This window comes from Herpailurus yagouaroundi, unplaced genomic scaffold (assembly GCF_014898765.1).
Source record: "Herpailurus yagouaroundi ecotype Mexico unplaced genomic scaffold, PumYag 140, whole genome shotgun sequence".
Classification (NCBI taxonomy): domain Eukaryota; kingdom Metazoa; phylum Chordata; class Mammalia; order Carnivora; family Felidae; genus Herpailurus; species Herpailurus yagouaroundi.
The window spans coordinates 21,196,777-21,213,635 of NW_024412395.1; the positions used below are offsets into that span (position 1 = coordinate 21,196,777).

Genomic DNA, 16,859 nt, shown 5'->3' on the forward strand with positions numbered 1-16,859 from the left:
TTCTTTTCCCTTTGCAGCAAGAAGCCAAAACCACATCAAAGCACACCTCCCCAACAGAAGCCTCTGACCTTAGCCTACGATGGAGACTTAGACATGTAACCTGAAAAAGAAATCCAAATGTAGACATCAACTGCCTTAACCGCTTTCTCTTTTGTAGCTCTCAGACTTCTCAGTTTTTTGAGGAATCTCATGATGTGATACATTGGGCAGAATGCAAATATTGCGAAAGTAATATTGCCTCAACTTCATTTGGACATGAAGTCAAGGATTATTAAGTCTGCCATTTTGCTTTCAAGTTGTTTGTGGGTGTGTGTTTAATTTTTTGATTCTCCCAAGGGTCCTGAAAAACCCTTCTCTTCCTGTTTGGAAATGGGAAGAAGAAAACATGATGGAATTCCCACAGACTCCCATAAACTTTATCTTCAGCAGCATGATGACAATCTGGAGGAAAGTCGAATCAAGGCGTTTACTGTAAATGACGAGCCTGACACTGCTTTGTTACGCACTATATTAGTGCAAGTCTTTATTCTTCCCATACTTCAACACTGAGTTTTCTAGAGTTTACATTGGTTCAAAGACTTTCAAATTGGATTGCCTATTTTCATGAACACAGAGAGAATGGCTTACCATTTCAGAAATTCTCTGAGTTTTTACCTTTAAATATTGTACTTTGTTTTGTAGCCAGGGGATGATGGCACTTCATGGATTGCATTTGTTGAGGTGGGGGGGGGGAGTGGAGTGGGTGTAATTGCTGGTTTAGATGAAAGCTAGGTGGTTTCTGAATGAAATATGTATTGAGTGTTAGGTGGTTATATTGGAGAATGAGGCAGATTATTTGATTACTGAAACTGTATTTTAACAGAAACTTAGCCATGTAGATATAGTACTATGCCATACACAGTTGTAATTCAGTTTAATGACGACAAACTCTGCTTTTGTAATTTCAATTTTCTTATCTGAATATTTATAAATTCTTCTTTTGAATTTAATTATCTGACCTCATTTAATATACATCGAACACCAATCCTGTTTGTAGCAAGTCTTGCTTTTATAAGGTTTCAATAATATCTAAACACATTAAAAGGCTGAAACCATTTTATGAAGATAATTGTTTGTAATTGTAGATGTTGAAAGTAAGAAGGTGCCATCTTGTGGTATTGACTTGTATTTATAACAAATAAAGTGCTCAAGAGACTGAGATGTTGCCTATTCTAAATTTATTCACTTATGAAATACCTTTGGCTTTGACAAAAACAGTTTTACTGACAGCTTCCCTGTGTCACTGTTGTAGGGGTTGACAGCTGAAATCACTGACAGAGGAAAGGATTCTTATTCCACATTCTTAACAATATGAAATAGAGCCAACTACAATTACACAGAGTAGCTCTGAAGGAATATTTAAAGCTCAGTTAATATTAGAACAAACCACTGAAATAAGGCAAATGCTGATGTGTAAAATGACTTTAGAAAATGGGAATGTTAGAAATGTGATGTGGAAAGAGGGTGTTTTCATTTATACTTTTGACTTCTGTTAACCATTTAACACTGACTGGTTTTGTCAATGGCACTATGGTTTTAAAAAAGTAAATGAAAATAGGATGGTTTATATCAATAGTGTGACTAAGGAAACAACCCCTAGAGTTGGCCTCTAATAAGTTCTCTTAAATAAAATCATCAGCAGTCAAGAGACCCTGCTTCAGAAATGAAATCCTGGCTGGGCCCTTTACCTGTGTGTGGTCCAGCATAAAGATTACAAATTATCTCTTGTTTGACCCACAAAATAAAGACAATGAAATCATTTTTATCTCAGGTTAGACATTAAAAAAAATGTCAAATGAGATTATGGTTTAAAATGTCCTACAGACACACCAAATATAGACCTTTCTATGGAACAGCTCCCTCTGAAATAAACCCAAAAAATATCTGAACAACTCCTACACATCAGGCACATGAGAAAATATAAACATCGAAACAGGAGAGGCTGAGACACAATCTCACCATAAACCCCATGTGGTTCAGTGACCCACAATTGGAAGGGAACTCACAACCCCAAGTTTCTCCCACAGGAGTAAAGGTTTGAACCCCACTTTACGCACTCCAGCTTTAAAGAGCTGTACCTGAGAGATGGACACTCTGAAACATCTAGCTTTGAAAGCCAATGGGGCTTGCATCCACAAGGCCTACAAGACTAAAAATAGTGAGAACTAGCTCTTGAACGATTCACACAGACCCACCATGGCTAACCTCCAAGCCATAGCATACAGGCAAGTCTTTCTATGAAAGAAGCTATTTGCTTATATTAAAATCTTTGACTTGAGGGTCAGGTATCTAACATACATAGAGGGGCCTACAAAAATACAAAGACCATGGAAGCTGGTGGACACCATCTTTATGCTCTCCCATTGCCTTAAAGTAACCAGTATCTTCTAGAAAGGAGACTGTATATACATCTGGGGCCCTGGTTGTTGTAGCTTCAACCCAGGGGAGGCCTCCTGACCACCTGATTCTGGTGTCCACTGAGCCTTTTGTTCACAGGTTTGATGAAAAGGCATCAAACAACAAGCAGTACTTAACTTGCTATTACCCCAGGGCTCAGCAGAGAAGGAAGAGACTGAAATGCCCATCTTCTAGTCTTTTCCTATAAGAGATACATTTACATACTTTATTATTTTTTTTTAATTTTTTTTCAACGTTTATTTATTTTTGGGACAGAGAGAGACAGAGCATGAATGGGGGAGGGGCAGAGAGAGAGGGAGACACAGAATCGGAAACAGGCTCCAGGCTCTGAGCCATCAGCCCAGAGCCTGACGCGGGGCTCGAACTCACGGACCGCGAGATCGTGACCTGGCTGAAGTCGGACGCTTAACGGACTGAGCCACCCAGGCGCCCCTACATTTACATACTTTAAAAGCTGCTGCCTGAGGTTCCAGCTTCCAATCAATTTGAATCTAAATGCTGTCTGAGATCCTCGCCTTTGGGACACTAACAAGTCTTGGTAGACCCTCATCTAATGAGAGCCACTAAGAAATGAGTAGGCTGCTTGGACAATCACAAAGGTTTGACAGACTAGCAGGGTTAATTGAAAACGTTCATCTGTACAAAGCCACTCCTTCAAGACTGTAGAGGTGGCTGTTTTATCGAATGGATAGAAACCAATACAGAGTTGAGGAAAATGAAGAAACAGAGGAATATGTTCCAAATGAAAGAACAAGATAAAACTTCAGAAAAATACCTTAATGAAACATAGATAAGTGATTTACCTTACAAAGTGTTTAAAATAGCAGTCATTGACCCATCTATATGCTGCCTATAAGAGACTCACTTCAGATCCAAGGACACAGACTGAAAATGAGGGGATGGAGAAAGAGATTTCATGCAAGTAGAAACCAAAACCTGGGATAGCTATTCTTACATCAGACAAAATAGACTTTAAAACAAAGACTATAATCAGACACAAAGAACATCATTACATAATGATAAAAGGGTCAACCCCAAAAGTATATAAAATTGCTAAATATTTATGCACTCAACATAGAACACCTAAAATATAGAAAGCAATTATTAATATACGTAAACGGAGGAAAAGAAATACAATAATAAGAGACTTTAGTTCCCCACTTTCGTCAATGGGTAGATCAAAATCAGTAAGGGAAATATTAGCCTTAAATAACACATTAGACCAGATGGACTTGACATATACAGGACATTTTATCCCAAAGCAGCAGAATATACATTCTTCTCAAAGCACACATGGAACATTCTCACACAAAATAAGTATACTTCAAGACTGAAATCATCTCAAGCATATTTTCTGACCACAATAGTATGAAACTAGAAATCAAATACAACAAGAAAACTGGAAAATCCCCACATACATAAAGATTAAATAAACATGCTCTGTACAAACCAATAGTGATAATGCATATATCATAATAAGGCTTACATCAAGAAACAAAAAGATCTCAGGAAGGAGGCAGTGTAGGAGGATCCTGAGCTAACTTCCTTCCATTTGGACACACCAAATTAATAACTACATGTATTGCACCTCATTCTAAAAAAATATACTTGGAGATGGGCACAACAGATCTTCATCAAGTGTCTATGTTAGAGCTAGTGTTATAGCTAACATCATAAAAATAAAGACATATAAAAAGGGCCATATGTGGCCAGGAACCAAGCCCACAGCACACAACAACACACAACTGAGAGGGATATCATTAGCATGAAAGACCTAGGGGATAAATCCCCACACTGGGCATTCCTAGCCATGGGAATCTGCACAGGGAAGATGAGTACCCCTAACTCTGCCTGTAAATATCATTGGGACTTTGGGCCCCTGGGTGGCTCAGTTGGTTAGGCATCTGACTTTGGCTCAAGTCATGATCTCACCGTCCGTGAGTTTAAGCACTGTGTCGGGCTCTGTGCTGACAGCTCAGAGCCTGGAACTGCTTCGGATTTTGTGTCTCCCTCTCTCTGTGCCCCTCCCCCGCTCATGCTCTGTCTCTCTCTCTCAAAAATAAACATTAAGTTTTTTTTTAATTAAAAAAAAATCAGTGGGACTTAACTGTGGGAGGGCCAGAAAAACCAGGTCTCTGCTCTTAAAGAGCCAGTATACTTTATCACTTGGCCTGAGACCCAGCACAGAAATAGTCTGAAAAGCACTTGGCTTATACATGAAGATGTATTGACTAATTATTTTAGGACATGTGCCAGAGGGGCAGGGATCTACAGGAACTTTCTCTGGAAATAGAAGTGCTAGTAGGTATTATTTTTCTCATCCTCCATCATCCTGGATAGCCAGATGCTTGTGGCCCATTCTGACACCCTCCATTTATCTTGCCAGGACTGCTTTCCCTCCCCATCATTCCCATGTAGAGCCGCCCCACCCAGCCCACCCACCCCAGCAGGTACCCTTCCAAAGTGACTCCTGCCCCACTACACCCAGCAGGCAGACTCAGTTCAGACCAGTGTCTCCTCAAAGTGTCCAACCACACCCAGAAGGCAGTCTCACTTGGGACTCATGTGATAAAGCTGCCCCCACTCCAAAGAGGAGGGGGGCTGATCCTACCCGGCAGGACTCCTGCACTAGCTGCACCCGGGACTCACAGCTAACCAAGTCAGGGACAGGCTCTACCCACCAGCGCACACATGGCAGTAGCAACCAAATATTGCAGACAGTGAGGCTGAGAGCTGGCCCCACCTGACAGCAAGTCTGTGGTGGCTGCAGCCAGGTCTCTTAACTAATAGTGTTGTGTACAAACCCTACCCACCAGCACACACAGAGTAGCTGCAACTGGGCCTCTCAGCCAGCTCTGCAGGGGGAAGTTCCTATCAACCAGGGTGCACACAGCAGTTGCAGCCTACCACTGCAGCCAGTCTAGTTGAGGGCCAGCCCCCTGCCCACCAGCCCACATAAAACATTTGCAGCAAAGATTCTCAGTCAGCCAGGAAGGGGACAGGCCCCTCCCATAAACACACCACCAGCACTTGTGGCTCAGCCACAACAGGAGGGCACATGCAGCCCACACAGGGTACATCAGTGGAACAGCTTGTCCTGGGGACCAGGGTCAGGATTGGGCTAAAGGGCACCACAAGATCTTTCTATATAATGCCACTTCTTGCAAGACCAGGAGACATAGTTGACCTACCTAACACGTAGAAGCAAACACAGATTCAGACAAAATGAGAAAACAAAGGAATATGTTCCAAATGAAAGAACCACAAAAACCACAGAAAAGGAGCTAAATAAAACAGAGACATGCAATCTACCTGATACGAGTTTAAATAATGGTCATAAAGGTAATCAACAGAATTAAGGAAGAGTGGAAAAACTCAATGAGAACCTCAAAAAAAAAATAGAAAATATAAAAAAAGAACCATACAGTACAGAAGAATACAATAACTGAAATGAAAAATAAACTAGGGGAAACAGTAGTAGATTTGAGTGAGGATGCAAAAGAATATATCAACAATATGGAAGACAGGGTAATGGAAAGCAACAAGCTGAAAAACAAAAAAAGTTTTTAAAAGGATATGTTATGGTAACTCTGAGACAATAAGCATAGTAACATTCACACTATAGGGGTCCCAGAGGAGAAGAGAGAGAGATAAAGGGACAGAAAAGTTATTTGAAGAAATAATACCTGAAAACTTCTGTAACCTGGGGAAGGAAACAGACATCCAGGTTCAGGAATCACAAGGAGTCCCAAACAAGATAAACCCAAGCAGGTCCACACTAAAACAATATAATTAAAATGACAAAAATAAAAGATAAAGAAACTTAAAAGCAGCAAGAGAAAAGCAAATAGTTATAGACAAGGAAAATCCCATAGGAGTATCAGCTGATTTTTCAGAAGAAACTTTGCAGACTAGAAAGAAATGGCATGGTATATTTAAAGTACTGAAAGGAAGGGAAAAAAAAAAAAGGCTGTAACCAAGAATACTCTATCCAACAAAGTTATTATTCAAAATAGGGGAAAGAGAGAGAGTGAGAGAGAGAGTTTCCCAGCAAACAAATGTTAAAGAACTTTATCTCTATTGAAACCAGCACTAACATTTCTTGTGAAAAGACTCTTGTAAGTGGATAAGAAAGGACCATAACTGGAAGAAAATTAGAACACAAAAGTAGTAAAATAAATTATATCTACAAATATCAGTCAAGAGATGCATAAAATAAAACGTAAAATATGGTGTCATATACACAGAACATGGAGAAAAGAGTAAAATTTTGTGCTTTGGAATGTATTCGAACATAAATGACTATTACCTAGAAATTGCTATACACATAGGTTGTTAAATATGAACTTCATTGTAACCAAAAACCTATAATACATAGACACAAAAAATAAAAATAGAGAGAAAGGTATCTAAGTACCACATGGAATAGAGTCATCAAAACACAAGGGAAGAGGGCAAGAAAAGGAGAAAGAAAGAGAGAACTACAAAAATAATGAAAACACATTTAACAAAATGGCCATCAGAACATACCTATCAATATTTACTTTAAATATAAATGGACTAACTGCAACAATCAAGTGATAGGGTGACTGAATGGACAATAAAATAAGACCTATCTATGTGCTGCCTACAGGAGACATACTTCAGACCCATAGACACAAAGAATGAAAGTGAAGGGATGGGGAAAGATCTATTCCATGCAAATGGAAACAAAGAGAAAGCTGGAGTAATAATACTTTGAGACAAAAAATTGACTTTAAAACAAAGACTGTGGGTCCAGTTTCAGTCCAAGACCCTGAACTCACAGACACCAAATCAACGTCTATTTAGAGGGCTAAGTAAACCGTTTCTATATGAAAAAAGAGCAAGAGACCACATAGAGAATGGCAAGAAAGACTGAGACACAGTTAACTAAGGAAACCCTCACACCTTGTGCTGAAAACTACAGCGAGGACGAATAGTACTGAGGAGCCATGAGCTGATTTGTCTGATTCGAGGCACAGAAAAACAAACAAGACAGACAGACAAACACAGTTTAATAGAGCAGCTAGATAGTTCTGGTCCCAGATGGCAATGAAAGAAGACTCTGAACTCACCTCCTCCATGGAACACACCAATTTGCACCTATTAATAAAACAATTCCTCCTGGAGAAGAGTGAAGTGCTCAAAGAACAGCTACTAAACAACCACCGAGAGAAATGGCAAGAGAAGAGCAAGACATGCAGAGACACAGTAATGAAGGGAACCCCACTGTGGATAGCAGTGGGGAAGCATGGTACTCAGGGACTGGAAAGAGATTCCTCTGTCCTTATGCACAGGAAAAAAAAAAAAAAAAAAAGCCAACAGCTTAAAAGAGCAACTAGCATCCAAAAGACACAACACTAAAACTACTGTGCCAAGCAGTAGAGCAGCTACAGGAATGCTCTCCAGGTAAGAGGCACTGGAGAACAACACAAGTTTACATTCCCACTCCATCTTTAAAAGCCTAGGCCAGAAAAGTCTGGATACCATTTGGGCAGGTCCCTATGCCATAGCTGGTGGGGCTCCAATCATCAAAGCAATCTTGTGACCTCAGCAAGCCCTGGATCCTTAAGCCTAGACCAGCCCAAATCATGATGGAACATAGGGGAAAAAAAAGTTGAAGTTTAAAAGGGCCAAGGAGTTGTGGAGACACTCTCTCTACCTCCACCTTAAAAGACCAGACCAGAACAGTGTCCAGATCACAGTGAGCTTGAGACATCAGCAAGTCCAGGGTCCTCAAGCCCACACCAGCCTCTGTGGTGCTGGAACACAGAAAATAAGCCACAGGTTTTGTATGGGTTTTGTTGTTGTTCTTTGCTTTGTTTTATTAAATTTTTTGGTATGCTTTTTAATTATTTATTTTACAGCAAAACCTTGGTTTACAAGCATAATTTGTTCCAGAAACATGCTCGTAATCCAAAGCACTTGTATATCAAAGTGAATTTCAAGAACCATTGGTTCAGTTGTTATCATGTGATGTTCAGCATCATGTACTACTTGTATTGATACACACTGTTCACTTATAAAGTTACAATTTATCAAAAATGTTTGCTCATCTTGCAGAGTACTCACAGCACAAATTACTCCCAATCCAAGGTTTTACTGTATTTTTCAATTTGTCTTGTTTTAATTTTGTGCTTTTTGTTTTCTCACTTTCTCTTTTTTCTTCTTTTATTATTTTGTTTCATTTTTTTCTTTCATTACTATTATTTTCTTTTCTATAAAAAGCAATGACTTAAAAGATTAGCTAGCATATACTGCCACAGTTTCAGTCAGGCAGCAAAAGTCACCAAACTCATAGAGTTATATAGGGAACTACTCCCTCAAGTTTAGGGAAAGTAGTCATTCTGCCCAATTCATAGAAACAAACACAAATTTAGGCAAAATGGGGAAACAGAGGAATATGCTCCCCCAAAAAAGGACAAAAATAAACCTCAAAAAAGGAATTAAATAAAACAGAGATAAGCAATATTCCTGATAAAGAATTTAAAGAGATGATCATAGAGATATTAACCAGGCTACAGAAAACAGTGGCCTTCAATAAAGAGATGGAAAATATTAAAAAGAACCAATCAGAGTTGAACACTAACAAATTAAAAGCACAAACTAGAGGGAAGCAAAAGTAGATTATAGGATGCAGAGAAACATATCAGCAATCTGGAAAACTGGGTATGGAAAACACAAGCTGAAGAGAAAAAAGAGAAAAAAAATTAAAAATGAGCCTAGATTAAAAGACCTCTAGGACATCAAGTAAACAAACATTTGCATTAAAGGGGTCCCAGAAGAAGAAGAAGAAGAAGAGAGAAAGGTGTAGAAAATTTAGTTGAAAAAATAATAACTGAAAACTTCCCTACCTTGGGAAGGAAATAGACTCCAAATCAAAGAAGCATGAAGAATTTCAAAGAACGTGAACCCAGGAAGGTTCATACCATAGCACATAATTAAAATGCCAAAGATTAAAGAGAAAGAATCTTTAAGCCAGCAAGAGAGAGACAAAAAGTTACCTTTGAGGTGAAAACCTCTGAGACTATCAGCTGCTTTTTCAGCAGAAGCATTGCAGGCCTGAAAGAAGTGGCATGATATATTCAAAGTGATAAAAGGAAAAAAATCTAAAAAATCTACAAAGAAGAATAGTCTACCCAGCAAGGTTATCATTCATATTTGACCAGGAGATAGGAGTTTCCCAGACCAAAAAAAAAAAAAAAAGAAAAAAAAAAAAGAAAAGAAAAGAAAGAAAAGGAGTTTATCAGTAGTAAACCAGCCTCATAAGAAATGATAAAAAGGACTTCAAATGCAAGAAATGGCCATAATTAGCATTAAGAAAATTATTAATAAGATGTAAAATATGACAACATATACATAAAATGTGGAGGAGAGAGTAAAACAGGAAGAGAAGAGGAAAAAGAAAAAAAAATGAGAGAAAGAAAAACATAACACTATAGAAGCACATTAATCACAGAGAAAGCAAGGAAGAATTAAAAAAAACAACAGAAAACAATTTTTTAAATGAAAATAAGTACAAACCTATCAAAAATCTCTTCAAATGTAAATGATCTAAATGTTCTGGTCAAAAGACACAGGGTGGCAGAAAGGATAAGTAATAATATTAGTAATAATTAATAATAATAAAGACTGATTGATATGCTGCCTACAAGAGGCATACCTCAAATCTAAAGTTAAGGGATGGGAAAACTTTCTCAATGGAAATGGAAGCAGAAAATAAAAAAAGCCATGGTAGCAATGCATATACCAGACAACCTAGATTTTAAAACAAAGACTATAACGAGACAAAGAAAGACATTATAGGATGATAAAGGAATCAATCCAGCAAGAGGATATAACAATTATAAATATCTAACAACAACTAAGTAAGGAGAAGAACCTGCATCTGAAAAGTTAGGAAGGTCACAAAGCTTGCCCATAGGAAGGAGGGAGGAGTACAGAGAGGGCCATTGAACAGGGAGCTCACACAGGGAAGACCAATTCCCATAGCATTTGTCTTTAAAAACCAGAGGGGTTGGGGGCACCTGGGTGGCTCAGTCAATTGAGTGTCTGACTCTTGGTTTTGTCTCAGGTCATGATCTCATGGCTACGTGGGTTTGAGCCCCACATGGGGCTCTGTGCTGACAGTGTCGAGCCTTCCTGGGATTCACTCTCCCCTTCTCTCTCTCTCTGCCTCTCCCCCACTCATGCTGTCTCTGTCTCAAATAAATAAATAAACTTTAAAAAAAAAAATAATAAATAAATAAATAAATAAATAAATAAATAAATAAATAAATAAAACCCCAGAGGAGTTGAATTCTGTGAGTTTGTAAAACCAATAGGGCTAGGAACCCAGAGCTTTGGAGGTCACCTGACTTAGCTCTGGGCAAGCAGGTAGGGCAAATGATAGCTGGACTACCACTTTTATGGAGACAGCAGCTTTCATAAACAAGCAACATAAAAATGGCAGTTTACACAATTCCAGGAAAAAACAGGAGACAGGTCTGTTCATACTGATTCCTAAGTATTTGGAGGGACTTCCTTATAAATGAGGGAGCAGGCAGGCACCATTTTCCTACCCTATCCCCCAGAATTTGGAGAGATACCTGTTGGAGGCAGGGCTGCACAGACACTTGCTACCTAACTCACTAGGGGTGCACCACTCTCCTGAGTTCCCCTGAGGACTCACCCATTCCAGAACTGCTGGCCTCGGCCCTGAGCTCATCTCAGTACCCATCTACCATGTCCTGCTTAGCTGCGTGCCCCCATCCACCCTTATATTTTTTGCCCAGCTGTGCATCCCTAGCTGCCATGGCATGCAGTCTCCAGCCAACACAGCATTTCAGGGGATCAGGCATAGGACCAGTGTCCTAACATACATTTTGTTAATACCACCCCACTTCTCCCAAGTTCCTTGGTGGGTATGTCCCCCAAGAGCTGGCATGCCTGTGTCCCATTAACACCACAGAAAGCAAGCACAGCCCACAACAAGCAGAAAATCAGTGCAGATCACACATGGAAAGGAAAAGTGACTCAGACACAATAGGAGGGCATAAGCAACATACATAGATACTCTTCTGAAGTGCAAGTTCTGGTGAACAGGGGACACTGGAGTTCAGGGGACTCCAGGACCTCTTCTTCATAAACTCACTACTTTCAAGAACAGAAGACACAGCTGATTTTCTTAACACACAGAAATAGACACAGAGAGGGAGACAAAATGAGGAAACAGAAAATTTATCTAAAATCAAAGAACAGGACAAGGTCACAGCTAGACATAGAAGGAAAACAGATAAAAGTAATATGACTGATAAATAACTTAAAGCAGTGATTATAAGGATACTCTGTGAACTTGAGAAGAGTGGATGACATGAGTGAGACCTTTAACACAGAGGTAAAGAATAACATAGTAGAGAGAAAGGTTACAATAAATGAAATTAGAGAAAAGAATTATACAAAACAAGAATACACTTAAAGAATGCAGTGACTGCATCAAACATAATAACATTCATATTGTAGAAGTCCCAGTAGAAGACAGAGAAAGAAGGCAGAAAATTTATTTGAAGAAATAATAGCTGAAAACATCCCTGATCTTGTGAAGGAAAAAGATATCCAGATTCAGGAGGCACAGAAAACCGCCAACAGAATCAATAAAAACAGACTGATACCAATACATAATGTAATAAAATTTGCAAAATATAATGATAAAGAAAAAATTCTAAAAGCAGCAAGAGAAAAAAAAAAAAGTCGCTAACTTACAGGCTAAGAAAACCCATAAGGCTAACAGAAGATTTTTCAACAGAAACTTTGCAAGCTTGAAGGGAGTAACATGATATATTCAAAGTGCTGAAAGGGAAAATCTGCAGCCAAGCATACTCTATCCAGCAAGTCTATCATTCAGAATAGAAGGAGAGATAAAGAATTTCCCAAACAAAAACTAAAGGAGTTTATGAACACTAAACCAGGTCTGCAAGAAATATTAAAAGGAACTCTTTGAGTGGAAAGGAGAGACCAAATGTGACAGTATAGAGATAGGAAACACAAAAACAGTAAAAATGAATATTTATGTAAAAAATCAAAGAACTCACAAAAAAGGATATAAAATATAATAATATATACCTAAAACACTGGAAGGAGAGGAGAAAAGGGTGGGCTCAAACTTAAACAACCATCAACTTAACATAGGCTGCTATATGGAGATGAAATTATATGCAAACCTAATGAAAACCATATATCAAAAACCACTAATAAACATTCAAAGAATAAAGAGAAAGAAATACAAGTATATCACTAAGGAAAATCAGCAAAACATGAAAGAGAGAAAGACAGGAAAGAATCAGAGAGGATCTTCAGAAACCACAAAACCAGTAATAAAATGATAATAAATATATATATATGTATGTGTATATATATATATATATATGTGTGTGTGTGTGTGTGTGTGTGTACTTTGAATGTAAATGGACCAAATACTTCAATCAAAAGACATAGGGTGCATAATGTATTAAAAAACAAACCCCATCTATATGCTGCTTACAAGAGACAAATTTTAGACCTAAAGATGCCTGCAGATTGAAAGTGAGAGGACAGAGAAACATCTATCATACAAATGGATGTCAAAAGAAAGCCAGAGGTGCAATACTTGTATCTGACAAAATGTATTTTAAAAGAAAGACTGTGACAAGAGACAAAGAAGGACACCATATTATAAGGGGGACAATCCAAAATGAAGATATAACAATTGTAAATATTTTTGCACCAAACCCAGAAGTATCTAAATACATGAAACAGTTAATGACAAACATAAAGGAATAAACTGATAATAATACAATAATAGTAGGTACTTTAATACCTCACTTACATCAATGGAAAAATCATCTAAATAGAACATCAACAAGGAAACAATGGCTTTGAATGACACACTGGAACAGATGAATTTAACAGATATATTCATAACATTCCATCCTAAAACAGCAGAATATACATGCTTTTCAAGTGCACATGGAGAATTCTCCAGAACAGATCACATATTAACCCACAAAACAAATCTCAAAAAATTCAAAATTGAAATCGTACCATGCATATTTTATGAACACAACACTATAAAACTAGAATTTAGCCATAAGAAAAAAAAATCTGTAAAGACCACAAATACATGGAAATTAAACAAAATGCTATAAACAATAAACGGGTCAACCAGGAAATCAAAGAAGAATTTAAAAACTACATGGAAACAAATGAAAACAAAAACACAATGGTCCAAAATCTCTGGGATGCAGCAAAAACAGTTCTAAGAAAGAAAGAAGAAGAAAGAAGGAAGAAGGAAGAAGTAGAAACATCTCAAATAAATAACCTAAACTTTCACCTAAAGGAGGTAGAAAAAGAACAAACAAAACTTAAAAACAGCAGAAGGAAAGCAATAAACATGAGAGCAGAAGTAAATGATTTAGAAACTATAAAAACATAGTACAGATCAAAACCAAGAGCTAGTTCTTTGTAAAATCAAAATTGATAAATCCTTAGCCAGACTTATCAAGAAAAAAAGAACAAAGGACTAAAAATCACAAATGATAGATGAGAAATCACAACAAACACCACAGAAATATAAATAATCATAAGAGAATATAATGAAAAACTATATGCCAACAAATTGGACAACCTACAAGAAATGCATAAATTCCTAGAAACATTTAAACTCCCAAAACTGAAACAGGAGAAAATAGAAAATTTGAACAGGCTGATAACCAGCAAAGAAATGGAGTCAGTAAATGAAAAAAAACAAAAACAAAAACAAAAAAAAAAAAACAAAACTCTCCCAAAACAAATGTCCAGGACCAGATGTGCCCATAGACAAATTCTACCAAACACTGAAGAGTTAATACCTATTCTTCTTAAACTATTTCAAAAAAATAGAAAAGGAAAGAAAACTTCCAAAATCATTCTATAAGGCCAGCATAACTCTGATACCAAAACCAGATAAAGACACCACTAAAAAAGAACTACAGGCCAGTATCCCTGATGAATATGGATGCAAAAATTCTCAATAAAATACTAGCAAACCAAATTCAGCAATACATTAAAAAATTATTCACCATGATCAATTGTATATATTTCTGGGTTGCAACTGTTATTTAATATTCAGAAATCAATGTGATACATCACATCAATAAGAGAAAGGATAGAAACTATATGATCCTTTCAATAGTTGCAGAAAAAGAATTTGACAAAGTACAATACCCATTTATGATAAAAACCCTCAACAAAATAGGCTTAGAGGGAAAAAACCTCAACATAATAAAGGCCATGAATAAAAAACCCACAGCTAACATCATCCTTAATGGGGAAAAACTGAGAGCTTTCCTCTACAGTCAAGAACAAAACAAGGATGTCTACTCTCACCACTTTTATTCAAGATAGTACTGTAAGTCCTAGACACAGCAATGAGACAATAAAAAAATAAATAAAAGGCATCCAAATAGGTATAGAAGAAGTAAAATTTTCACTATTTGCAGATGATATGATACTATATATAGAAAACCCTAAAGATTCCAAGAAAACACTACTAGAACTGATGAATGAATTCAGTAAAGTCATAGGGTACAAAATCAATGTACAGAAATCTATTGCATTTCTACACACCAATAATGAAGCAGCAGAAAGAGAAAATAAGAAAACAACCCAACTTACAATTGCACCAAAAATAATTTCACCAAAGAGGTGAAAGATCTGTACCCTGAAAATAATAAAACAGTGATGAAAGAAATTGAAGATGACACAAAGAAATGGAAAGATATTCCATGCTCATGGATTGAAAAAAGAAATATTGTTAAAATACCATACTACCCAAAGCAATATACACACTTAATGGAATCCCTTTAAAAATACCAATAGAATTTTTCACAGAGCTAGAACTAACAATCCTAAAATGTGTATGGAACCACAAAAGACCCTGAGTAGTCAAAGCAATCTTGAAAAACAAAGACAAAGCTGGAGGCATCACAATTAGGGACTTCAAGTTATTTTACAAAGCTGTAGTAATCAAGCCAGTATGTACTGATACAAAACAAGGCACACACATCAATGGGACAGAATACAAAATCCAGAAAAAACCCATAATTATATGGCCAATTAATCTTCAACAAAGCAGAACAGGAATATCCAACAGGAAAAATACAATCTCTTTAACAAAGGTGTTGGGAAAACAGGACAGCTACGTGCAAAAAAAACGAAACTGGACAATTCTTTTATGCCATACATAAAAACAAACCCAAAATGGATTAAAGACCTAAATGTGAGACCTGAAACCACAAAAATCTTAGAGAAGAACACAGGCAATAACCTCTTTGACACTGGTCATAGCAACATCTTTCTACATAGGTCTCCTGAGGCACAAGAAACAAAAGCAAAAATAAACAATTGGGACTTCATCAATATAGAAATGTTATGCATAGCAAAGTGAAAAAAAAAACTAAAACGCAATTTAGGCAATGAGACAAGATATTTGCAGATGATGTATCCAATAAAGGGCTAGTATCCAAAAGATAAAGAATTTATAGAACTCAACACCAAAAAAATAAATAAATAACCCATTTTAAAAATGGGTAGAAGACATGAACGGACATTTCTCCAAAGAAGACATCCAGGTGGCCAATAGACACATGAAAAGATGATCATCATCACTTATCATCAGGGAAATACAAATCAAAACTACAATGAGATGTTACCTCATACCTGTCAGAATCGCTAACATCAACAACACAAGAAATAATATGTGTTGGTGAGGATGTGGAGAAAAAGGAATACACATGCACTGTTGATAGGAACGTCAACTTGTACAGCCACTGTCGAAAACAGTGTGGAGTTTCCTTAAGTTAAAAATAGAACTGCATCATGATCCAGCAATCATATTACTGGGTATTTACCCAAAGAATACAAAAACACTAATTCAAAGGGATCCATGTACCCCTATGTTCATAGCAGAATTATTTACAACACTCAAGATATGGAAGGAGCCTGACTGTCCATCAACTGATAAATGGGTAAAGATGTGGTATATATACACAATGAAATATTATTCAGCCATAAAAAGAAAGTAATCTTGTCATTTGCAAAGACATGATGGATAGAGCTAGAGAGTATAAGCAGCATATGACAGTGAAAGACGAATACCATATAATTTCACTCACATGCAGAATTTAAGAAACAAACAAGCAAAGGGGAAAAAATGACGGAGAGAGTCAAGGCAAAAAACACACTTTTAATTTTAGAAAACAAGCTGATGGTTATCAGAAGGGAAGGGTGGTGGTGGTATGGGTTTAATAGGTGATGAGGATTAGGGAGTGGACTTGTGAGGAGTACAGGGTGATGTATGGAACTGTTGGATTATTATGTTGTACACC

The 16,859-nt window shown here is 37.2% G+C and overlaps 1 protein-coding gene across 2 annotated transcripts in view; it reads left to right on the forward strand.

The window, feature by feature from the left end:
- THSD7B (thrombospondin type 1 domain containing 7B) overlaps window positions 1–1,198 on the forward strand; it is a 1,621,840-nt gene extending 1,620,642 nt beyond the window's left edge. For both annotated transcript variants that reach the window (XM_040474954.1, XM_040474955.1), the window contains one exon: window positions 18–1,198. In XM_040474954.1, the coding sequence (XP_040330888.1) occupies window positions 18–99 (82 nt within the window). In that variant the 3' untranslated portion in view covers window positions 100–1,198. The remainder of the gene's footprint in view (window positions 1–17) is intronic.
- Window positions 1,199–16,859: the final 15,661 nt, after the last annotated feature.